At 39.6% G+C, this 22,611-nt stretch overlaps 1 protein-coding gene across 1 annotated transcript in view; it reads left to right on the top strand.

Moving 5' to 3' along the window:
• The window catches only part of KPNA3 (karyopherin subunit alpha 3), a 48,246-nt gene extending 32,538 nt beyond the window's left edge, over window positions 1-15,708 (top strand). Inside the window, exons 8-17 of the mRNA XM_054653738.2 lie at window positions 1,824-1,910; window positions 2,316-2,485; window positions 3,611-3,655; window positions 6,144-6,275; window positions 7,424-7,552; window positions 9,209-9,313; window positions 9,446-9,517; window positions 9,632-9,794; window positions 10,691-10,785; window positions 13,120-15,708. Of these exons, the coding sequence (XP_054509713.1) occupies window positions 1,824-1,910; window positions 2,316-2,485; window positions 3,611-3,655; window positions 6,144-6,275; window positions 7,424-7,552; window positions 9,209-9,313; window positions 9,446-9,517; window positions 9,632-9,794; window positions 10,691-10,785; window positions 13,120-13,218 (1,097 nt within the window). The 3' untranslated portion in view covers window positions 13,219-15,708. The remainder of the gene's footprint in view (window positions 1-1,823; window positions 1,911-2,315; window positions 2,486-3,610; window positions 3,656-6,143; window positions 6,276-7,423; window positions 7,553-9,208; window positions 9,314-9,445; window positions 9,518-9,631; window positions 9,795-10,690; window positions 10,786-13,119) is intronic.
• Window positions 15,709-22,611: the final 6,903 nt, after the last annotated feature.

Here is a 22,611-nt window from a genome sequence, read left to right as displayed (position 1 = left end):
TTTGAGGAAACAAAGCAATAGGCCCTTGCAGCTACAGAAGAGGCTGATGCAGCCTTAATACAAAAGAAGGCATCCTCCTGCAGTCAGGAGGGACAGATGGTACTTGGAAGGCCCAGCAAAAGAGAAGTACTATTTGCACAGAATAGCTCCTGGCAGAAGCCAGTTTGGAGCAGGAATAATTAATTTTTTGAGAGTGGTAGGTCAGAAAACTTCATCTCATGCTGTCTCAGGTTGTCCTCCTGCCTGAGTGCTATTATGAAATAACTTCATTCCTGGTTTTGAAAGCATACCAGGATTGCAGTGTAATATAAACTACATGGTTGACCCTCTTCTCCAAAAGATGTTGAATGCATGTATGGCTGAATTGTAATCTCAGTAATTGCTGAGAAGGAAGCTAAAATATTCCACTTGAGCTAATAGAAGTGGGGTGATTTTATTACAAGAGTGAGTGTTCTTAAGCATCAGTGTGTTGCTGTTCCTGCTTGTCAGTTATAGGCAATGGCTGAATCACTCCTCTGGGGTGGGCAGGGAATTTTAGGTTGTCTTTCTTCTTCATGGCTCTGTGTTTTTCAGGAAAATACATCAGGTTTTTTGCTTATTATCAACACAATATTGATTCACGGTTGCTCACAAACTTTTTTTTTTTAAATTTGTGAAGCTATTTCTGCAAGAAAAATACTCTTTAACGGTATATAAATTGATTTAGTTTATTCAGACTATAGGATGAGTATGATCATAAATAGACTTAAAAAATTGCTACAAGAGTTACTGTCTTTGAAACAGTATGGCTTGTCTGAAGGGAAATAGTGCATGGGGATAGTAGTGGGATGGTTACATAGCTCTATCCAATGTATTTAATTCGACAGAGAATGATATCTAAAATCAGTACCACTTCCTTAATTTGGTATGTTGCTGGCATTATATAAGAGAAAATTAAAACGTGTCTTGGGCCTGGCAGATGGATGTAAATCTTCACTGCATGTGGAGAGCTTTATGGATAATTGGCTAGCTGAGAAAGGCCACTTTGATGTGATACCGTTGGATAAGGTTAGGGGAAACAAGCTGGGGATTAAGTAGTCAGTGTCCAATCACTGACAAGGGTCATGGTGACCTTTGCTGCAACATGAAGATGGGGGAGAAAATCTTTTGCCAGAAAAATGAAGATAGCCTAGGTAGAATAGCCACAAGAATGTAAACATAGAAACAAAATAATCATTAGAGCATAGAAGCAGGTGTGGTTGATTCATGTGTGTTTTAACCAATAATGAGCTTAGCTTTGCAATATGTATAAGCTTCATTAACACCAATATAAATATGTGTGAGCTATCAGTAAACTTTGAGATTTGCTGTTCACGCATATTGTGTGCTGCAATTCTTCCGCCGTTCACGACAACTGCATATGGAAACTAACTATAGCCACCTCTTGGGAGGAAGCTATTTTCTTAAAGTCAGGATATGAAGCATGTTTGCACAAGTGGGCATGTCATTCTGCTTGGTATGTGTTGTGATCCTGGATAACTGGAAAATCTGAATTACTGGGACGTGAAACCTCACACCTGCATACTTGAGGGTCTGCCTATTGCTTTGAGAAATATGGGGAAATGTTTGAATGTGGGGAGCACTGTGGATTAATAATTCTGTTCTTAAGCCTATTTTTCCCTTCTCCAGATAGATATAGAAATGTTCAACTCAGGTTTTGTGCACCCTTCATAATAGAAACATTTATAAGGCATGGTGGAGAATGTGTTTTGTGTAAATTAGTGGACATGTTGCTCATATACCAAGATTCAGCATTAAACAAATCTAATATTTGCATTCTGCAGATGCAGTACCCCTCTTCTTGAGACTACTTCATTCACCACACCAGAATGTTTGTGAGCAAGCTGTCTGGGCTCTCGGAAATATTATAGGTAACTTGTTGTTTTGATGATTTGAATTCAGGGAACGTTTCATTTTAGAACTTGACTTTTTGAACACTGGCATTATCATAAGAGACTATGTTTCCTCTGAATTCTGTGTCTTGATGCAACTTTTTTGAAAGTATATAATATGGCCAGAATTACATATGTACCTCCTGGTTTTTTTTTCTAAATAATAGTATCACTTACTATGCAAAATATAACAGGATAAATTTTGTGTTTCCTAAAATATACATACATAACTTTACGTATGTATATTTAATTAAATATGACCTTTTAGTAGTAGATTATTGGTGAGGAAACATAGAATTTCAGTATCCCAACATGTCATTGCATACATTTCAAGATTCTCCATTTTTAATGTAATTTCTTTTGCAACAATTTTCATTTCTGTAGGTGATGGTCCTCAGTGTAGAGATTATGTCATATCACTGGGAGTTGTCAAACCTCTTCTGTCCTTCATCAATCCCTCCATTCCCATCACCTTCCTTCGGAACGTCACATGGGTCATTGTAAATCTCTGCAGGAATAAGGACCCCCCACCGCCTATGGAGACAGTTCAGGAGGTAAATAAAGAATTATGAGACAGATAATGTTTTATACTCTGGGCTGCAGGCCAAATGTTTTACATTGTCATACTATGAATTTTTGCATGTTTTTTGTCACTGCACATGTGTTGTGCCACTATCATATGTTAGATGAAATAATTTGACTAATTTACTTGCTACAGCTGTAATAAAGCTATTTGTAACATCTGAAAGGGAGTAAGACTAAAGTGATGAGCTATACAACAAAAAAATTAACATACTAGAAAGTATTAAAATAGTCAGCATTACATGTTTTCACTAAAAATAAAAAGGCCACAATGTGATTCTGTACATAGAAGAATTCAGATGTAATTATTTTCAGCAAGAGGAAGCGTAAGTAAACAGTGACATGTAGTATGGTTTGTGTTTCAACTCGGTGTGCACATGCAGCCAATGCCAAGTCCCAGCCTGAGCAGAAATCCTGAAAATCCTCTTAAACTGGTGAACAGAGCAAATGCTTGGTTCATAATGTTGGCACAGTTAGTAAAATTGAGCTATTTGACTAGAACTGTAATTGTAAGTGAAGTTCTTGATTTTAAGATAAATTCAAAAGTGTGAAGTACGTTACTATTAACAGCTAAACTTTAATGACATTTTAAAAATGAAGCAGAGAAACAAGAAAACTTTTGCACGTAATGCTTTACTAACTAAAGCACTCTGTTCAAAGCAGTTTTATCACAGCCCAGTTTTATATTTTCTCCATTTGTGATTATAAAAAATTAAACTTTAATCCAAGAGGTTTATATATTGATATTTGGCTAATAATTTTTGTGTGTGATAATTAAACTTTTAAAATATCAGCAGGGTATCTTATCTCTGTTATTTGCTTGTTTTCCCTCAAAATACAGTCTACATTCTGTGTCTGGAATCTAGTACTGTCTCATATTTTCAGAAATTTGAAATACAGATATTCAGATATTTGAAATACAGAGAGATAATACAGATATTTTTATACATACTTTGAGGGAATGACCAGCTGCTGGAAAGTATGTGATTACAATATATTAAAGCAGACTCAGACTAAGCTTTGTGATTGTAATACTTGGATTCATAATTTTACCACCAATTTTGTTCTACTGTAATGACTGATAAACTTCTTTTCAGATTTTGCCAGCATTGTGTGTTCTCATTTACCATACAGATATAAACGTAAGTAATTTCTAAAGTTTTAGATATTTAGATTCTTTGCTTTCTCTAGAAAGATAATGCTGCAGGATTTTCTTAAAGTAGTAAACTTGTGTTTGTATGTTAATTTATGTATCATTAAATCATAAATGCATAATTAAATATGAAGACTAATGTGATTGTAGCCATTCAGAGCATGAAAAAAGTGCAAATACCATTTCTGAAATACCTTTTGTAGAAGATGGCATTTTTTATCCTGTACATTTGAAATAGCTTTAAAAATCCTATCTTTAATTGAGCACTAGAAAATTAAAGTGTCAGCTTTACCATCAGCTGCACTTTAATTCTGCCCCAGGTTATAATTTTGCCTAGATGATATGTAATATGTGTAAAAAAATTAGATGTAATTCTGTGTATCAGTCCAGTAAAATATTGTGATCATAAGGGTAAACCTGACTTCTGTACTTGTTGGGTGCCTGACTTTGCAACGTTTAATTAAGGAAATCACGTATTAAAATATATTTAAACAAACAGCAATAAACTATTGTTTTGTGGCACCTTTGACAACCTTCATGTTTTTAATACTAAACCTTCAGTACTTCTCACATTCCTGAATCGTGAGTTTGCCTGTGTTTTTCCAAGTAATGTCCTAGGGAGTGGATTTATCTCATGAAGCCTTATATATTGGGACTTCAGAACAAACATCTGTGTAACTGACAGATGTTGAGCTGTTTTTCTCCTCCTTCTATCAGGATTTTGTAATCCCTGTAGTGATCTTTTAGTTTAGGGAAGAAGGAATTGAACCCTTGTGTTGGGTTTGGGGATAAAATAAAGCATGAGATCAGTGGAACTGTCGTTTGTTAGTTCAACACTGTAGTAGCAGTGTTTCTGCTGCTTTTTTAATGGTGAAGTGGGCTTGCCTCCACAAAATATTTGTACAGTTTAAGCTGGGATTTTGCCAGGGTTTCCCCAGTGTAATGTGAGTGGGAGACAGCGCATGGTGACTTTTCAATGAGTAATTTGGACAAATCTGAACAGAATTCATTGCAAAACCGAATACACTTCTAACCTGTAGGCTCTTTTTTTTCTGCCAAATTTTAAAGCTTTGTGCAAGCAATGATTGTATGAGAGCTTATTGATGTAGGTATGAGACTGTGATGCCAGGTTTTGACTGATCTCAATTAGGGTGTCCGTCATTTTGATCCTGAGAGTCAGGTGCTAGTTTGGAGGTACCAGTCTGGTCCCAGCCTCTCCGTACTGGAGCAGCAAACCTATCTTTGGAGATGAGTCAGTGATGCAGGTAGGTCAGCCCACAGTCCTGTGAGTGCTTCTGGCGGCTGCTGCTCTCGTCACCAGCAGGGCTGTGGGGCAGCAAACTGGTGAGGCACCATCTCTCACTGCTTCTGCTGCCAGAGTGGCTCCACTGCAGCACAGGAGGTGAGGGCAGCAGCAGGCTGTGGCAGGAAAGCCTTTGGGCTGTGCTGGCTGGCATCCGGAGCTGGGTGGCTGCAGCTGGGTCAGGATTGTGAAGTCCTTCCTGTGCTCTAGTACTGCAGTATTCAGCTGTTCTCATAGCTGGAAATTGTAAATGGCTATCTGTTTTAAAAGTAGGCTAGATCTAGCTACCTCAACAGATTATGTCCTTAGTAGGATCCAGATTTCTTTTCCTGCAGTTCCTAACATCATCTCTATGTGATGTGATATCCCTCTCTGCTCGCATTATTTCTGCTTCAGGTACTACCTTTCAGTGACTAACTTTTGTACCTGTCTATTTTTGAGGGCTTCTAATCATCCTTATCAAATCATCAGTGACTTTTTTTCTTTTAAGATTCTCAGATGGCCCTGCATGATAGGCATTTCTCTGTGGGTTTTGCTTTGCTTGAACACTTCAACAGTTGCCACATTACAATAGTTGCCAGTCCTTTAGTTGGTATGAGAACTACTTTCCTTTGCTGCTTTTTATTCTTAATATGAAGGCAGGAAAAGGCATGCATCCAGACTTGTTTGCAGTTTCACTTCAGAACTGCACTATGGATCAGAAATGCTAAGATGTCCAATGGATTAGAGACTTAAGGGAATTTATGTATTCTGTAATCATAAGATAGCACAGCTGACAAATTACAGCTATGCTAAGGAAGCTGTATTGGTATTTTCTTCAGAAAGTTACTAGCACAACTACTTACCTGAGCTGGTTGTCTTATCTTGGAAATGCAAATCAAGCCCAACAGTTTACCTTTGTGAGATGATGTATGCTGTCACTTTATGCACCAAAATGTGGACATACAGAAATTACTCTGATGGAACAAATGGCCCTGGTTTTCATAGTTGTACATAATAATCTAACATATTACTGATTAGGTCTTATCACAATCATGTTTAAGTTTTTCCTATAACTAAATTGCATGTTTTCCCCTCTCCACCCCAGACAGTAGAATGTTGTTCACTAAATTAAGGCTTCGTTATACAGATTTTTTCTGTTCAATGTGTAAACCCTATTCTCTCCAATTTGTAGATTCTTGTGGACACCGTTTGGGCTTTGTCCTACTTAACAGATGGTGGAAATGAACAGATACAAATGGTGATTGATTCGGGAGTTGTACCTTTTCTAGTTCCCCTTCTGAGTCATCAGGAGGTTAAAGTTCAAGTAAGTCTGATTCAGTTGTGTTTGAATAGTCCTTTGTATGCTGTTTGCTAAAAATAATGTGCCTTACAGTATTTATTAGTGGAGTTAGTGAGACGAACATTTATAGCTACATTTTGCATAGGTAAAATAAACAAAAAATATTACCTACACTGGGGAAAAAAATGTTAAAAAGAAATAAAACTCAAGCAAAATAGTACTAACCCAGTTTTAAGTAGTGACAGGTTAAACATTAACTTCTGTTATGTGATTATCAGGGGTGCCTTCCTTTTGTAGTCCTAAAATACTTAATGACAATAGATTTTATGTTTTCCAGAATTCAAGTAATATGCACTTTTTCTGGTGCTGCATATATGGTTGTGCATGTTCTATCTGAATAGTTCATGGAAATCAGTATTTTGGAACCTTTAGAGTATGGAAATATTTGTGAATGCTGAGTCCTTTTAGTAAAGTATATTTGTAATTAGCTGTGAAAGGTTAACTGAGCTTACTTGATTAATTTTAAAGACAATGTGAAACTAAAAGCTAGTTAATGTGTACTGGGTTTTTTATGACCCATCTGCTGTAATACAGAGATCTTCTATATATCTGTGCATTTGACACATTTGTTTAGTTTGTACTTTGGATGAGATTTGGCTGTCTTAAAATTTGTCAGACTAGTTCACTTGATGGAAGAAGTCTCTCCAGTATTCTGTCACTTGTAAAGCATTTACTGACCAATACATAAAGATGTAAAGTCAATTTCTGAAATCACCTGAGACTCAATAAGTAGTTGTGAGGTTTTGAATGCCATAGTGGGGAGCTGAATGGAGCAGTGAGCAACCTCAGCAGCCATAGAGCCTAGAAGCTGTTGTTGGAATTGTAGCACAGATCAGGTACATGATGACTAATCTTCTAAGGTTTTAATATTCTTTTAATTTCTAATGTTTGCACTTTTTGAGTTGAGCTGCAGTGTATTTATTTTGTAATGTACTGTGTCTTTTGATGAACCAGTATCGATTTTTCTGATGTAGCTCAGAGGATGAAGTGCTAAATTGTATTTTGCAAAGTGTTTTTATAAAGAGATATCTTAAAATGCTCTTTGTTATAGCGTAAGTAACAGCAATGTCTTTAACATGCAATTTTTTTTCCTTCCCACTTTGGATATTCAGACAGCAGCACTGAGAGCAGTAGGCAACATAGTAACTGGTACTGATGAGCAGACACAAGTTGTTCTCAATTGTGATGTTTTGTCTTATTTCCCACATCTCCTGACGCATCCAAAAGAGAAGATAAACAAGGTATGATTTGTTTCTTCCTAACTTAGTATTTTTTTTAAGACATAAAACAGTAGCCTGTGGAATATTACAGAAGAATTTCCTACAGCTGTTATTTCCGGCATGTGAGCAATTTTGTATAAAGATGCAGCCTTAGAGGCTGGTGCTTTATTAGGACTGAAACCAAGCAGCCATAGTGAGTATCCATGCATTGGTGTTGATGCCTCGTGCTTTCTGGGAGGACTGAAGGGTTTTGCTTTGGAGTGGGATACTTTTTCTTTTCATTTGCAAAGTGAATAACTGGCTAACTTCAGTTACAGTTTGTCATAATTTTAGTTGAGTCCAGTGAGTTGCATAAGACCAATGCAGTTTTCCCACTTCACCTTTTCATAGTGAAGTTGGTTCACTTGTTCATCTTCATCTTCAAGGAAGGAGGGTGTATCACTGTTCTTCCCTGAAAATTGTCTGCATTTCATCTCCTTCCTTTTGGCAGAAATAACTTCACTGCTGCAAGGCTGAGATGGAATAGGGAGAGTTTGATCAAAGTGATCAGTGCCTCCTTTTCCAGAGCTGTATTTCGTCTTATTTGGGGTTTTTTAGTCATTGTGCTATCTTCCATTGCAGAGATGGTCTGGTTGAGCAGAAGGCTTTTTTGTTTCGATTATGTGATTCCCCCATATAGTGTATCATTGAGGAAAAATCTATTTGTGAGGAATCTCTGTTTCTTCAGGCCCTGTCAGCTGTGAAGATCTCTGAAGAAGTTATCTTTGACAGTCAAACTGATGTGATTTATTTTTGCCTTACCTCTTAACTTTCACAAAAGAGTGATGAAGAGCTCTTTTGAAGGGCAGGGAATTATTTTTGTACAAAAAAAAAAAAAGTCCAGAAATGCTTTCAGTTTTGTTTCAAGTCTATATTGTGAGAGGCAAATAGAAATAAAATACACGTCCCTAAAAAAGTGGAAACCCATGGGTTTTTTTCCTGCAGTGCTTCATAATTGCCTTCTTGCCACATCTTTTACTCAAGATTGGAGCCTTTTTAAGATGTTCTGGATTGTCATGACAAGTATCCCCCTTTGTAACTGGGAATTTATAACTGCCATCAGATAGGTGGTAGCCATGTGGATGAACCTCCTGAAGAAGTAACTGCTGAGCAAAGTCACAGGACAGTGTCATGTGTGATACTTGAACGGGATTTGTGGACACCACTTCATGTTACATGAAGAAAATAGGAGGTGGAGTCTTCCTTTTATCATAGCAGAAAGGTACTACTGAGCTGTCAGTAGCAGGATTACAGGGCAAGTCCTTTTTTTTATGATGCTTTACCAGTTTTCCTGTTTTCCTCATAAAACTGATTGAAAGTTTGAAGCCTGTCTGTGAGTCCAGCCAGTGCAAAGTGGATATAAGGCACACATTTCCGGATGTATGGAGACACTTCTTGTGTGAGAGAGAATCTGGCCCTGTGAATTAATCATATTAATTTTACATTGATTCCTTTTATCTTTCACAGTACAATAAAAGTTTGTGTGCTAGAAGCACTACTGAGGAGGAGGAGGCCTGTTTAGTGATTGCTCATTGTATGATTTTAGGTTTTGAGGTGGTCAGGTTTGGTTAAGTTCTTTTTTTCATCTGCTGACTAGTTTTTAAAAGTGTTCTACTTCTTTGCTTTATCCCGTTGTAGGAAGCAGTTTGGTTCCTTTCCAATATCACAGCAGGAAACCAGCAACAAGTTCAGGCTGTAATAGATGCTGGGCTAATCCCCATGATCATACACCAGCTGGCTAAGGTCAGTCAAGCTATCAGCTATGCAAGTTGTCATCGTCTTTTTATAAATCTGACATGAGGAGTTTGTGATTTTTAATAAGTTTGACAGATGTTTCCATGCTGATTTTAATGAGCTATTAATTTTATTTTTCAGGGGGACTTCGGGACACAAAAGGAAGCTGCTTGGGCAATTAGCAATTTGACAATAAGTGGGAGAAAAGATCAGGTATGTGTAGCAGGATTTCAAGCTGTCACTAAAATGTTGCATATGCAGCCATTTATGTAAGAAGCACAATGCTGAAATTTTTGTTGTTGTTGTTGTTTGTTTTTAATTATTTAGGTTGAATACCTTGTACAACAAAATGTAATCCCACCATTCTGCAATCTACTCTCAGTAAAGGATTCTCAAGTGGTGCAGGTGGTGCTGGATGGCCTGAAAAACATCCTGATAATGGCTGGTGATGAGGCTAGCACAATAGCTGAAATTATAGAAGAGTGTGGAGGTAAGAGCTTACTAGGCTTTTAAAAAATTTAATTGGCTGGATGTTATTCTGTCCTCCCCTTGCTGATGTTTACTGTAGTGTTATTTAACATAGGCTATTTGAGTAAACAAGGGAGACTTTTTAATGAGAGACATTACCTTTTTTTTTCTCTTTATTTCAGTTTGGAGATGGCTGTGTAGAGGCAATTGTTGAAGGAGCTTTCTGTAGCATAGGTTTTTTAGGTTTCAATGAGAATTGTAATTCTTTTCATGTGATAATTGCACATACTTTGTCCTGTGGTAAAACACACAATTCTTGCTCCAGTTCATTGCCCTGGAAGCAGTTTTAGGATCATAATTTCATTACAGAGCAAAGCAGGATGAGAAGTCTTTTCAATATCACAATCCAAGTTGTAATGTATGCTAATCAGTGTATTATAATAAAGAGATTCTGAAGAACGTAATGTACTGGAAGCTTTTCCCTTGTGTTATTCCATATCCAGTTTGAAAATGGGAGTAGTCTTTTAGCTGCTTTGTCACCTTGCTGTTTTAAACTTACAGCCAACACACAAACGTAGCCACTTCTTTTTGGGGATACATAGAAACCACAGCGACTAACCCAAAAGTTATGTAGTAGACAGAAGTTTTAAAAACTAAAGAGTTTTATCTAAATAAAGAGAAGACTCCATTATCCATTGCTTATAAAATGGAATATTCCCTGGCATATAAAGTTCACAAACTACTTCTCTATCCTCTTAGAGACAAAGATAGCTGCTGTGTAGATCATATTTTCAAACTGAGCTACATCTTTTCTAGTGTGTTTCAGTAGTAATGTTTAATTATTTTTCTTATTTTTCTAAAGTAGTCAGTAACTCTGGTTTAATCTTGTAAAACTCTTCTCCATTTTCTTTTATTCAGGATTAGAGAAAATTGAAGCCTTGCAACAGCATGAGAATGAAGACATTTATAAACTAGCATTTGAAATTATAGATCAATATTTCTCTGGTGATGATGTAAGTATGCTAAAGATGGAAAAGTATATGTATTGTGCTCTTAGCTCAGTAAGTACATTGTCACTGTTCCTCAGCTCCAGTGGTCATGAACATACATTATCTCCCAAGTCATTTTTCCTGGTCCTTGCTCAGTAGTTTCCCTCAATTTAAAGTCTTTGAAGAGTTTCTCAATACCAGGACTTTCCTTCAGCAAAATCTAGAGGACTACTCTAGTTTTGCCTAACAAATTGATCAATGCTCACTTAGTTTTGTCAGGTTGACGTGTAATTACTTGTGATTGGAATCTAAATAGTTCTCTGGCTCTCCTTTTTATTTTCTCTCCTTTTTTATTTTCTCCTACATCAGTCTTTGAAAGGGGCAGCAGATCCTTACTTTCAGAAAAATGTTTGTATTTCAACTGTATTTGCTAAGTCTGGATTCTGCAGTGAAAAGAGTCATCAAAACTATTAACACTTTCTGCAGCTGTTTGATCTAGTATTTTGTGGCACCTAGGATAGGTGTTTTGACCCTCTGGTTCTAGCTACTCCTGCTACTGGCTGCTTATGAATTCCTGAGGAGCACTTCAACATGCAGTTCAAAGACAAATTACCTTTTCTAGGCTTTGCAGGGTGTCTGTAGTTCTACAGCCTAGTAGAACTATGTTTTCAGTACTTCTCTTACATAGAGCTGGCATTTAGAGAGTTCAAACTTCAGGAGTCAATAATTTTCAATTCATGGGCCCATTATATGATTGGGAAGTTAGTCACCAGAGGTTAAGATTTGTGAGAAGTTCCCTATGCTTGTAGTGATTCTGTGAGTAGTGTCCTAGAGTCTCCACAGAGACTCTGAAACTTCTGTGTCTAACTGAAGAGCGCAGTCTGGTTGATGTGGGTGGAAAATATCTCTGTTGAGGTTAGTACTCCCTTTTGTGCATTTACTTTTTACATTAATACAATTTAATCTATGCCTGATGGGCTGAATATGCCTGCTTTACTCAAGAGCAGGACTTTCCTTCAGATTATTATGTTGTTACTATGTTTTCTGGAGCTTCTGACACTCAGATGTAGGAATTCCATAATTGCTCCAGGGAGACAAGAGATTGGTTATGGTAGCCTGATTGGCAGTGTTATGATGGACTGTCCAGGAGTGATCTTGCTTTCTATCACTTCAGGAGCTTCTGTATTCTCATGAGACGTTGCTGGCTCCTTGATGTCCCTTCATTGCTAATCCCATCTGTTCCTTTGCTGAGCCCTGTAAAGTGCACAGCCTGTACTGTAGGACCAGCACTAACAGCTTCCTGACTTCAGTTTTGTGTGTTAAAGGCAGGTGAGCTTAGGTGGGGTTACTTTGTAGTATCCCTGCAGAAGGCAGAAGTGCTAATTTATCAAGACAAAAATGTTTTGTGAAACGTTCTGAAACCAGACTCAGTCTTCATGTGGGCATGACGTGCAGATTGTTGTGGTCACAAAAGGCCTCAATCTCTTCCCCCTGCTTTAAACAGTGTCACCCAAAGTCAAGAGAAAGATTTTAGATGAGTCAGTTCTGATGTGTGCACTACTGCAAGGCCAGGTCTCAGATAGCTCTTCAGACCCCCGCATGCAAGGGCTCTTTCCCGCTTCAGAATGACACATGATCTCAAATGAGGCTCAGAGAGCAGTGCAGCTGGTGATTTGCAGGAGGATGGGTAGGGTTTGAAGTTGTGCATTTTGTTGCTACTGACCATTTATTTGCTATTCCTTGAGGCTGTAAATACCAAATTCTAACAGCTCAGAGGAAGCTGGGTGAAGTTGGCTGCTGATGCCTTTCACTCTGTATCAATAGAGCAATGAAGTACTGTTGATGTAAAACCAACTTCAGATTTGGTGCTTATGAGACTGCTCTGAAATGAGTTCTAAATCCTTCAAATTCTGATAGGAGATACTAAGTCTGTTAAGCTTTATATAAGTATTTCTATCAGCTGCTGATAAAAATATATTTTCATGTTGAAAGAAAATGGGAGAAAATACAAAACTAATTTTGGAATCCACAACTAGTGATTAGCCAACTCCAGAAGTACTAAAAATTGGCACTGAAAATTAAACTGCATAGCTAAAATAGCAACTGCTTTGACCAAACAGCAGCACTGACCCTAAATTACCATAAAAATTTTCTGTTTCCCTAATGGTATTAGAACAGAGTTGATGTGTTGTTCTTTTTAAACATATTTGGAGAATTTAATTGGAAAAACAGATCTAATTTTACTGCGATAATACTTTAAAAAAAAAAGAAAACATGAATGTTTGTGAATTTCTTCTCTGTGTACCCAGTGATGCAGGAAATCAGCCTCTCATGTGTTTCTGCTGTTGTGTTTTGTAGATTGATGAAGACCCCAGTCTCATTCCTGAAGCCACTCAAGGAGGTACTTACAACTTCGACCCAACGGCCAACCTTCAAACAAAAGAATTTAATTTTTAAGTTCAGAAAAAGTGCAGCTTCTGTTGTCCCACACCAGTACGAAGCACCACCAGATGGCTACCAAGTGAAGAAACAAAAGGCTCCAAGACACACATGCCTCTTCGTTTTGATGCTTCTAAAGCAAGCCATGTATTGGTCACTTTGCAGTTGCCAAACATCACTATCACATGGACTGTAAATGCATATGCATGATCTCTTAAACTATTTCAGAATTCTTTTTAACAGTCCCAACTACCTTTTTTTGCCTTTTTCCTGGTGCCACATGCTGACAACCGCAATCTGCAGTTTTGTTAAGAATATTCCATAGTGGTGGCACATTGGCTTTCCACGGAAAAGTAGCTTCTTTGGAAAATGGTGCGCTGTGGATCAAGACACTTTGGTATGATGCATACATTTTGGAAGACTTTACAGGGGCCCAATTTGCTCTGAGCCTCCATCATCGTCCTCCACAAACATATTTTCATAAACTTTATGTGGAAGAATAGATTCAAAAATGCAAGCCAAATGAATTTCATTGGTGAAACTGAAATAAAAGTAACTTATAGAAACACAACACTTGGCAATTGATTAAACACTTAAGTTTAAAAGAAACAAAAAAAAACTACTTCAGCTATCAGTAATTGATGTGTGTTCATTAACTGCCTCAGAAACCAGGGTTGGAGAATGAACTGTAGATTTGGACTGGTAAAGCTTTTGCCATTATACCTAATTTTTGAGAACAGCGAGCCCTATTTGACCACTCACTTCAGCCTGTGTGTTCCTGCTGTTTTGAAGTAATCAAATGCTGTGCATGGTATTTTACCTGAGCTACAACCTGTTATGGACTTGAACTTCTGTTTAAGCTGAAAGCAAGAGTCCCAGACTGTAGAAAAAAAATTCTGTCCAAAAATGTATTAGTTAAAAAGAATCTTGCTTTCAACTTTCAGTAGTCAATATCTTCTGTTTGAAATTGATAATTGGATATGGTTGATTTATATTGGGTTTAAACTGTGGAGCTTTCATGTTTACTGTAATTTAGTCTTAAACTATTTTTTACTTAGTAACCAGTGCTTATGATGATGTGGTTGGCAACAAACCAGCAACTACTTAGAAGCGTCATAAAAGCTTCATTCTTGGAGTATTGGAAGAATAATTCACAAGTTAGTCTCAAATCTTATTCATGTGATTAAAAACATACAAACTGGTTGATGTGTGAGGCTGTATTGAAGCTGCCGTTACTCAGCGTAAACCTGATGTGCAGCGCACATTAAATAACTTTCTATAGGGTATGTGAAGTCATTGCTTTTGGAAAATCGCCTGACCCAGTCACTCTCAAAGGGATTTTGGTATTGCTGGGGCAAAGATCGGTAATTTTGAAATTCTGTAAGCTATCACACAAACTGGTTTTGTTGCTGTTGTTTACTGGGTGTAATTTCCCAATGCATTGATGTGAAGGGATAGAAAAATCTAAACTAATTTAGTTATTGGATGTGGGTTGTATTTACTGTGATGAAGATAAGGACAGATGCCATCAGAGCTTTGTGGATCAGCTGTTTTTCCACTGATGAACAACACATAGCAGGTGTGCATTCATTAAATATATATCTGCCAAGGTGGAGCCACTTTAAAGAGTGAGTTGTCTTGTATCTCAGCTGGATACAAGCGTATGTTTAAACTGCAAGATTTTTACTTGCTAGATAATCTGTTTTAATATAGTGGTTTGGCCTCTGATTATTTATAGGTTTTATAAATTTTAGAATCAATTTCTCTTTAAGGTGGCTCAGATTTTTCAACTCTTGTGCACATAAAATTGAGTTGAAGTTCATTGTGCCTTTTTTCTTTTCCCAGAAGTTGAGTTGAAGCTTCATATGGTAACTGCATCCTATTCACACACTATAGTCTAAAATCTTGAAACTGTGTGGTGTTCGCTAAAAAACTAAACAATAAAAAGTCAAAGTTAGGTAAGGTCACAAAGTTTTTGTGAAATTAGAGTTCCAGCAGATGTTATTGTGAACAAATATTTCCCCCTTCTAATTCAGTCTAGTCTCCAGTACGCCATATAGACTGATGCATACCTGGTTCAGCCTACGCTCACTGTTGTTCTAGAGATGACATGCAAATTGATGATGAAACAACAGTTTCCCTCTCCTGTCAAGATTCGACCCTTTTCTTGCACTCAATGCATTACAATAAAAGTGAACATCGGAGAACTGGGTAAGGCAGGTGAAAGCGCTTGCTCAGTTCTTTCTGCTGTGACCTTATCAGCTTTTGATTGGGATTGCACCATTTCATAGTTAATAAAGGAAACAAAGTATATTGCTGCACTTTTACGTTTTCAGAACAGTGTTTAAAATTGCATTGTTTTTATTATTTTTTTAAACTATCAGTTAAAATAGACTAAAACGTTCTTTCAAAGAGGCATCTAAATGTGTTCCTAATTTTGTATATGGGCTTAGGTTTTGTAACCAATAAAAAGCTGCTATCAAATACTATAAAACATTCAAGAACTTATTTTGAAGGTTATGGAACTGCTTAGTCTTCATGGATTGACTTAGGGGTTTTTGTCTTTGACTAGATATTAGTTAGCAGAACTCCGCATCAAAGTTTGAAGTATGTTACAAGTATGAATAAAGCAAGCTAATGCAGTCATCTCTGAAACTTTGGATACGGAGTTTTATACTTTGTATGGAGATGTTTCCCAGGTGTGTACAGGGGGCTCTGGTAAGTGGGCTGCAGCTGTTCCATGTAATTATTGAAACAGTGACTTCAGTTCAAGGGCTTGAAGGAGGACCAAGAATGTCAAGGAACTTCCACAATTGTCTTCTACCTCCAGAACCATCCTTTCAGGCTCCTGGTCCAAGGCTGATTGCTGATTCATCATTAATTTAAGCTCAGGATGCTGCACAAGGGGAGCCCAGCTCCTGCCCGGTGTGGGTTGGGAGGGAGTGTGCACCAAAACTGGCTTTGGGCCCGACAGCCTTTCATGGCCAGTATCCCTCCCCCTGGCCCAAGTGACCCCATTGGGGTGCTGCTTGGGAACGGCTTGGAAGGGTCAGAGACTTGCACTGTCCAGCAGCCTCCTAACTGCTTTAATTACAGGACAGCACCAGTGGAAGGGGAGACCACTTGAAAGGTGCCTGGGACTGCAGCAGTGGCTTTGCCATCCTTTCTGTGTCAGTTGGCTGAGCCACCTGGAGAAGCCCCTGTCTCCATGGGTGGGAGATGGAGAAGAGCTTCCAGTGCTGTATTTAAGTCTTTACAAATGTTTGTCCATGGGGATATAAAGGAAAAAGATTTCATAAGAACCTAACTTCCGTTTCCAAAAGCTGTTTAATCCCTTTGGTTCCTTCAGCTTTCAGGTGACAAACTGACCTGTGTTGGGTTTTTGCAACCTGATAATCATCCTCTAGATCCTACCTGGAGGACTTGAAAGACACTACACTGGAATAAATAATGCATTATTTTAAGACATGTCTTGTTTAGAAAGAGTAAAATGCAGATGATCTTAATGTTCCCCATACTTGTAAAAATACAGACACTTCCATATTGTTTGCTTGATGTGCTAAACAGAGAAATGAGTAAGAAGAGCCACTAACAGGTAGATATTTCATTGATTTTTTTAATCTCAGCTGAGGCCTACTTTGTTATTCTGCTCTTCTCTAATGCCCTCTAGATTCTGAATGTCATTCAAACTAGTCCTTTCCACCAAATGCAGTGTGTTGTGTTCCTTCTATTTTGTTGCATAAAATGTATTCCTTTTTGTGGCATAATTACACTTCTATTCAAACATATGTAGGACAACAAATTATGCCAAGCCATTAGGAAGCCCTTTTCAGGAAGAAAAGGATAAAAACCCAATCAGTAGAAAACTGTGGGCTCCAGCAGGCAAAGCCTTGGGAGATTTTGCTGCAGGGGTTTGTTATGATTGTCACTGTCACCTTGACAGCAGTGTGAGCTGGAGCTGCCTGAGATGCACAGGTTTGGTCTGCTTCAGGCTGGGACATTATTTGAGGCTGCTCAGGAAAACTGCCCTGTGTCAAGATGCAGAGGTGGGAGCTAGAGCAGCTTTCTACTTCCCTGATCCCGGTTTGTGTGTGCACCATCCTGCCACAGAAACGTGATGGGCAGGTCTGCTCCGTGCTGCTGCCTTGGCCTGGAGCTCTCCAGCTGCTGCTGCAGGCACATGAACAGCTTTGTGTGCAAATGCACTCATGATACAGCTTTCTTGAGCAGCAGCCCAGTTAGTAAAGGAACTTAAAAGCTGATTGTTTTTACAACCTTAGTTGTAAGGTTTTAATGTTGGAGAGATAGCTACCTTGTGTACCACACCTAAGAATGTTATAAGATTATTCTTTTGTTTTAAAATGAAGGTTGGAGCCTTTATCTGTAGCAGTAGAATAGGTGAATGTCACCACACAACCTCAGAGGAAGAATGGCAAGGTCTGTGAAGGATTTAGGTACCCTGCAGGAAGACTCTTCCCTGGACGTGTTGGGGGAGCTGCAGGAGGAAGTTGGTTCTCCGTTTGCTCCGTACACTAAACAGGCTCAGGGACACACAAAGGTGTGGAACATGGATGAACCATCCTCTTTCCTAAGTAGGGTCCTGTGGAAAACTGGTGGTTGGATTTTTTTAATGTGCTGAAATGAAGTGTAAGGGAGCTCATGTCTGCCCCTGCTATTTGCAGGCTGATCATCTTTAGTGGCTGTATTTGATTGTTTTTAATCCTGATTCATGGAGCCAGATGATTGCCCATACAAAATTGTTTGTACACAAAGAGGGAGGATGAAATTGAAGTATTTTGCCAGTGGGCTTCAGCAAGGTCAGTTGTAGGTTTGTGCAGAGAAATGCTCAGGGGAAGCTGCAGCTCTTGCCCTGAGATTAAACTCATCACTGTTCTATCTGTTTGATGCAGTTTGCAGCTGGTTTCCCCTACATTTTGTACTTTTATATCCCGGTAGAGCTCCCTGAAATCTGCATACTTCCTGCATGTTATAACATTGAAAATATGGGATAAATTCCTTCTGTTCTTGCCATGATGATCCCAGCTTGCAGGAGGTCTGGCCCAGTAATTGTGACAGTGTTTATTTGACACTGGTTCTCTAGGAGTGGTTTGCCTGGTCATAGGTTTTGTCATGTTAAGCACAGAAGCACATACATCTCAGGAGGCAATGGGTGTAGAGGAAGAATTTGGACTTATCTAATTCTCATGTTTTAAATCACATATGTAGAAAAATGTGTTGCTTTTTCAAAAGAAAAGTGCTCTTTCAGTTGTTTCAGATCTCTCAGTCACTGCCTTTATCAGTTTGGAACAAATATAAAAATTTTTAGGAAAAAAGTGGCTAAACCTCCCACCTTTTTAATGTGTGTTTGTTTCAATTGCTGCTAAAATGTTGCATCTCACATGGAAAAATTTCTGTCCAAAAGGCTCATTTGTGAACATTAACAGGGAGCTGAATACTTAGCAATAATACTTCCAGTTCTGTAATATCAGTCTCAAATTCTCACATTTCAGGGCTCTGTGCTAAAATATTTAACTCCTTGGTGAGAAAAGGGCCCAGTCCAAGGGGAGTAATTACCAAGGTGGCACCTTGCTCCTGCAGCAGCAGCGTGTTCCTTTCTCCCTGCCATCGAACTGCTGGGGTTTTATGCAACCTCATTGTCAGCAGCATAGAGCCAAGAGTTTGCACTGAGCTTTGTGTGGCTATTGTTATCCAGGGAGGTGTTTTTGTGTGAAGTCAACCAGAGGTCTGTTCTTGAAATATTAATAACTGATGGAAAGGGAAAAAATCACTTCTTGTAAAGGTCACAGTTTTCTCTGTATTTGATATTTTAGTCAACATTTAAACTCCTGAATTTTTCTAGGAGTTATACTCACCTCAGTTGTGTATTAGTTTAAATTTAATAGAAGAGAGACTTGGTCCCTAAACATGGGAAAGAAAATTTGCAAATGTGAGTCCTGCATGTTCAGAAATGGAAGTTTACTGAGGTCCATTATTTCTCTTGATGTAACCTGGGGGCTGCTTCTTATGCTTCCAGCTGCAAGAATACAAAAAGTATTCCTCAGGGCCTTTGTTTGCTCTTACCCCAGTCCCAGTCACCTACTCTAAGAGAAGTACTGCAAGCACTAAAGTGTTTCCACTGAGGACATGGGGGCTCTCTTCTCCCCCTGTTGGGAGTCATCAGACAGCAGGCTGCTGAACTGCTTCCATATTCCTTCCAGCCTAAGAGAGTGCGAGAGCTGAAAGCGGTGGCAGAGAAGCAAAAGCTCCTTGCTAGGTGGGTGTCAGTGCCAACTGCAGGCTCTGTGCCTGGGGACTGACTGCCCAAGTCAGGCTGTCCCCCTCCATTACACCAGGGAAAGTTGGTGTGGACATAATTTGTTTGCTCCTTACTCAGTGTGTAGTTGCTCAGGGTTATAAAACAGATGGCTGGAACTGAACCATTGACTTGAGGCTGCCTAGCTTTTGTTTTGCAGCTGAAATTTCCTGCACTGTCCCTGTTTTTTAGGGTTTGGGTGTTTGTTTTGGCAGGGCTTTTTTGTTTGCTTGTTTGGGGTTTTTTTAACAGCTGTATTATTTAGATTGCTATTCTATCATGGTTATAACACACAGTCTCAAAACTCACAGCAGGCATGTCATCTAAAGCTCTTTCCTGGGGTATTACCTTCAAGAAAATGGCAAGGAGATCCATGAAGTTCCAGCACCAAAGAGACTGAAATAATTCCATGAGGATGCATCTCCTGGGAGGAAGATGGAAGGGACTGTGAGGTGCTCCTGCATGGCCTGGACTGGGCAGTCGGGGGCTGCATTTCCACAGGCTGCTGATCCAAGTGACACGCAAGGGCAGGGCCAGCCAGAGCCAGCCCTGAGGGCACAGGAAGGCACAGCCTGTCAGAAGCCATTCTGTGGCATTTTCAGCCTCTCTCTGTGGTTGAGGCCCTCATTTTTCCCAGGGAATTAATTCTCTAAGGATCTGTTTTCCTGCCTCCAGCAGCACTTGAGCTCCCATGCAGTGGTGGAAGCGGTCAATGGGGTCTTCAGCTCTGCCAGGGGAGGGTACAACAAGGTCATTTGTTACCTCTGCTGATGGTGCTGAGGGAACAGATAGCAATGTGAGTGGTTTTGTGGTGTGGAAGAAAGGTAGGGTGCAGAAAAGAACAAGTGGCATCTCATTGAAGTAAATCACGAGTGCTTCTTCCCAGGATGGAAATACAGGAGAATAAAGGTCTCCCCAAGGGAGAAAGCCTGGAGGAACCAAGGGGTCAAATCAGCACCTTCCTGCCAGGCTGAGGTGCCTGTATCACCCAAAGGCCTGGGGTTGCCTGCAGCCATCTCCAGCAGGACATGTCCCCCACCCTCCCAGTCATTCCCAGGCACTTTCTTTGCAGAGCTGCTTTTTCTCAGAAGCACAGCAGACACCATGCCCATTCTTCCCAGGGCAGCTCTGGAGACTCAGGATTATTTTCCCATGTTTGCAGTCCAAAACCTGCTCTTCCTGGCTGAGCTTCCCTTGCTTTGCTAGTGATGGGTCCACCCCACCATGCAGAAATGGACCATCCTCAGGAATGGTCTGTCATGTTTTGCCTCTGTATTGGCCTTCCCCAAGGATCAGGGAGAAGCTACATCTCCATCCTTGTGCCAGCTCCACCCTGAGGCACACTGTGCAGACACCTTACAGCTGGTGCAGTGCTGACCCCCTGCTCCAGCCCTGTACTGACCCAAACCTCACGTCTCTGAAAATACTGCCTGTGTTGAAAGGTGGACTTTTAGCACTGAAGACTTTTAGTCTTCATTTACACCATTATTAAACAAAAGGACTACTGTTAAGTGCTGTCAAAAGCCAGAAAATTGTGAGGTGTAAATTTTGTGTCTTTATAAGCAGAACATGATCCCCCAGGAAATGAGGGTCACAACTCTCCTCCCAGCAGGTATTTTTCTTCCCCAGAAAACCACCAGTTTGGTCTTTCCAAAGTCCTTTCCCACCATTATCAAACCTCACATGGGCCCATGTGACTTTGTTGTCTTTGTGCAGAAACCAGTGGCTTTGTAACCCCACCACTGTTTGATTAAAAAGCAAATATTTCTCTTATGCCCAAGGCAAAGTGTTGCTGCAGAGCCACCGTTCACCAAGCAGGGTTTTTTGTGCAAGTGGTTGTGGCCTGTTGGAAAAAAACCCTCATTGGCACATCCAAATGTGTTCAGCCAGCACAGGCCAAAAAACACCTAACAAAAATCTGAGGTGTAAGGGAGAATTAAAGAACAGTTTCTCAGCTCTAGGAGCTCCACAGAGATTGTTTGCTGTGTCTCACAGCAGTTAGCAGATCAGACATTGATGGTGCTGGTCTGGCTAAAAGCATTAGAACTTTGGAGAGGAGGAGTGTCCAGGTTGGGTTGGAGTAGGGGTTTGTGCTTTGGGCCACAGAGAGGCAGGTGGAGCACAGGCAGAGGGGGACACACTTGTCAGGTCTGGGTCACAGCAGTTGGTTAAATTATCTTTTTTTTCTTTTCCCTTTTGGCAGGAATTTTATGCAAGTCACACTGTGTGAAGTATAAGATGTGGGGATGATGCACCCCTGGCTATGGATGCATCCCTGAGTTCCTAACCCAAATCCCAGCCTTCACCTGGCATTTTTAACAATATCCAGATGGCAGGCTCAGGGCTTTGACTCAAGCAAATGCATCATGAAAAAAATCAAGTGTGGGAAAGCTTAGATGAAGGCCAGTTAATTAACCCTTTGAAGCCTGTGATGTATTGAACAGTAGTTTGTCATTTGTCTTAATCATTATTCTATGACTGGCTTTTAATACCATTTAGCACCAGTTCTGATTTTTTTAAGAGATGGCATCACACGTGGTTTTGCTCCTTGCTTTTTGTTGGTAAATTACCTGTGCAGAATCTTTACAGGTGGCATTTCAGGGTTTCTTCAAGAGGAAGAAATTACTTTACAGCTGTTAGGTGTATTAAGCAAAAATTAAGACATTTCACTGCATTATACAGCCTGTGTCCTAACAAAAAAGGGGGATCAGAATTTTTTTTCCATATTGTATTTGAAAAGAAAACTCTTCTTAGCCTTTAAAGAACTTCTTATTGACCTTTCTTCCCCTGAGCATTTTCCAGGTCTCTGGCTGCTGCCCAAACACTCTCCTCCCAGTGTTACATCCGGTCACAGATCCCTCTCATGCACCCTGTGCCTGCCTGTTCCCTCTTGAAATACTTTTGGCAACTGTCCATGCCCTCACCATGCAGCCCTGGGATCTCATGGTTCCCCTCTGGTCTCAGGCCCTTCAGCAATACTGAAACCCATCAGGGAAGCTCCACCAGGAACTGCAGGACAAATGGCAAGTAGCTCCATCTGAAAACAAAGAAACAATGCCAGCAGCAGAAATCAGCTACTGTGTAAGTAGAAACTGTTT

This window comes from Agelaius phoeniceus, chromosome 2 (genome assembly GCF_051311805.1).
Source record: "Agelaius phoeniceus isolate bAgePho1 chromosome 2, bAgePho1.hap1, whole genome shotgun sequence".
NCBI classification, from domain to species: Eukaryota; Metazoa; Chordata; class Aves; order Passeriformes; family Icteridae; genus Agelaius; species Agelaius phoeniceus.
The sequence above is the reverse complement of the archived record's forward strand: the minus strand, read 5'-3'. Positions and strand labels throughout refer to the sequence as shown.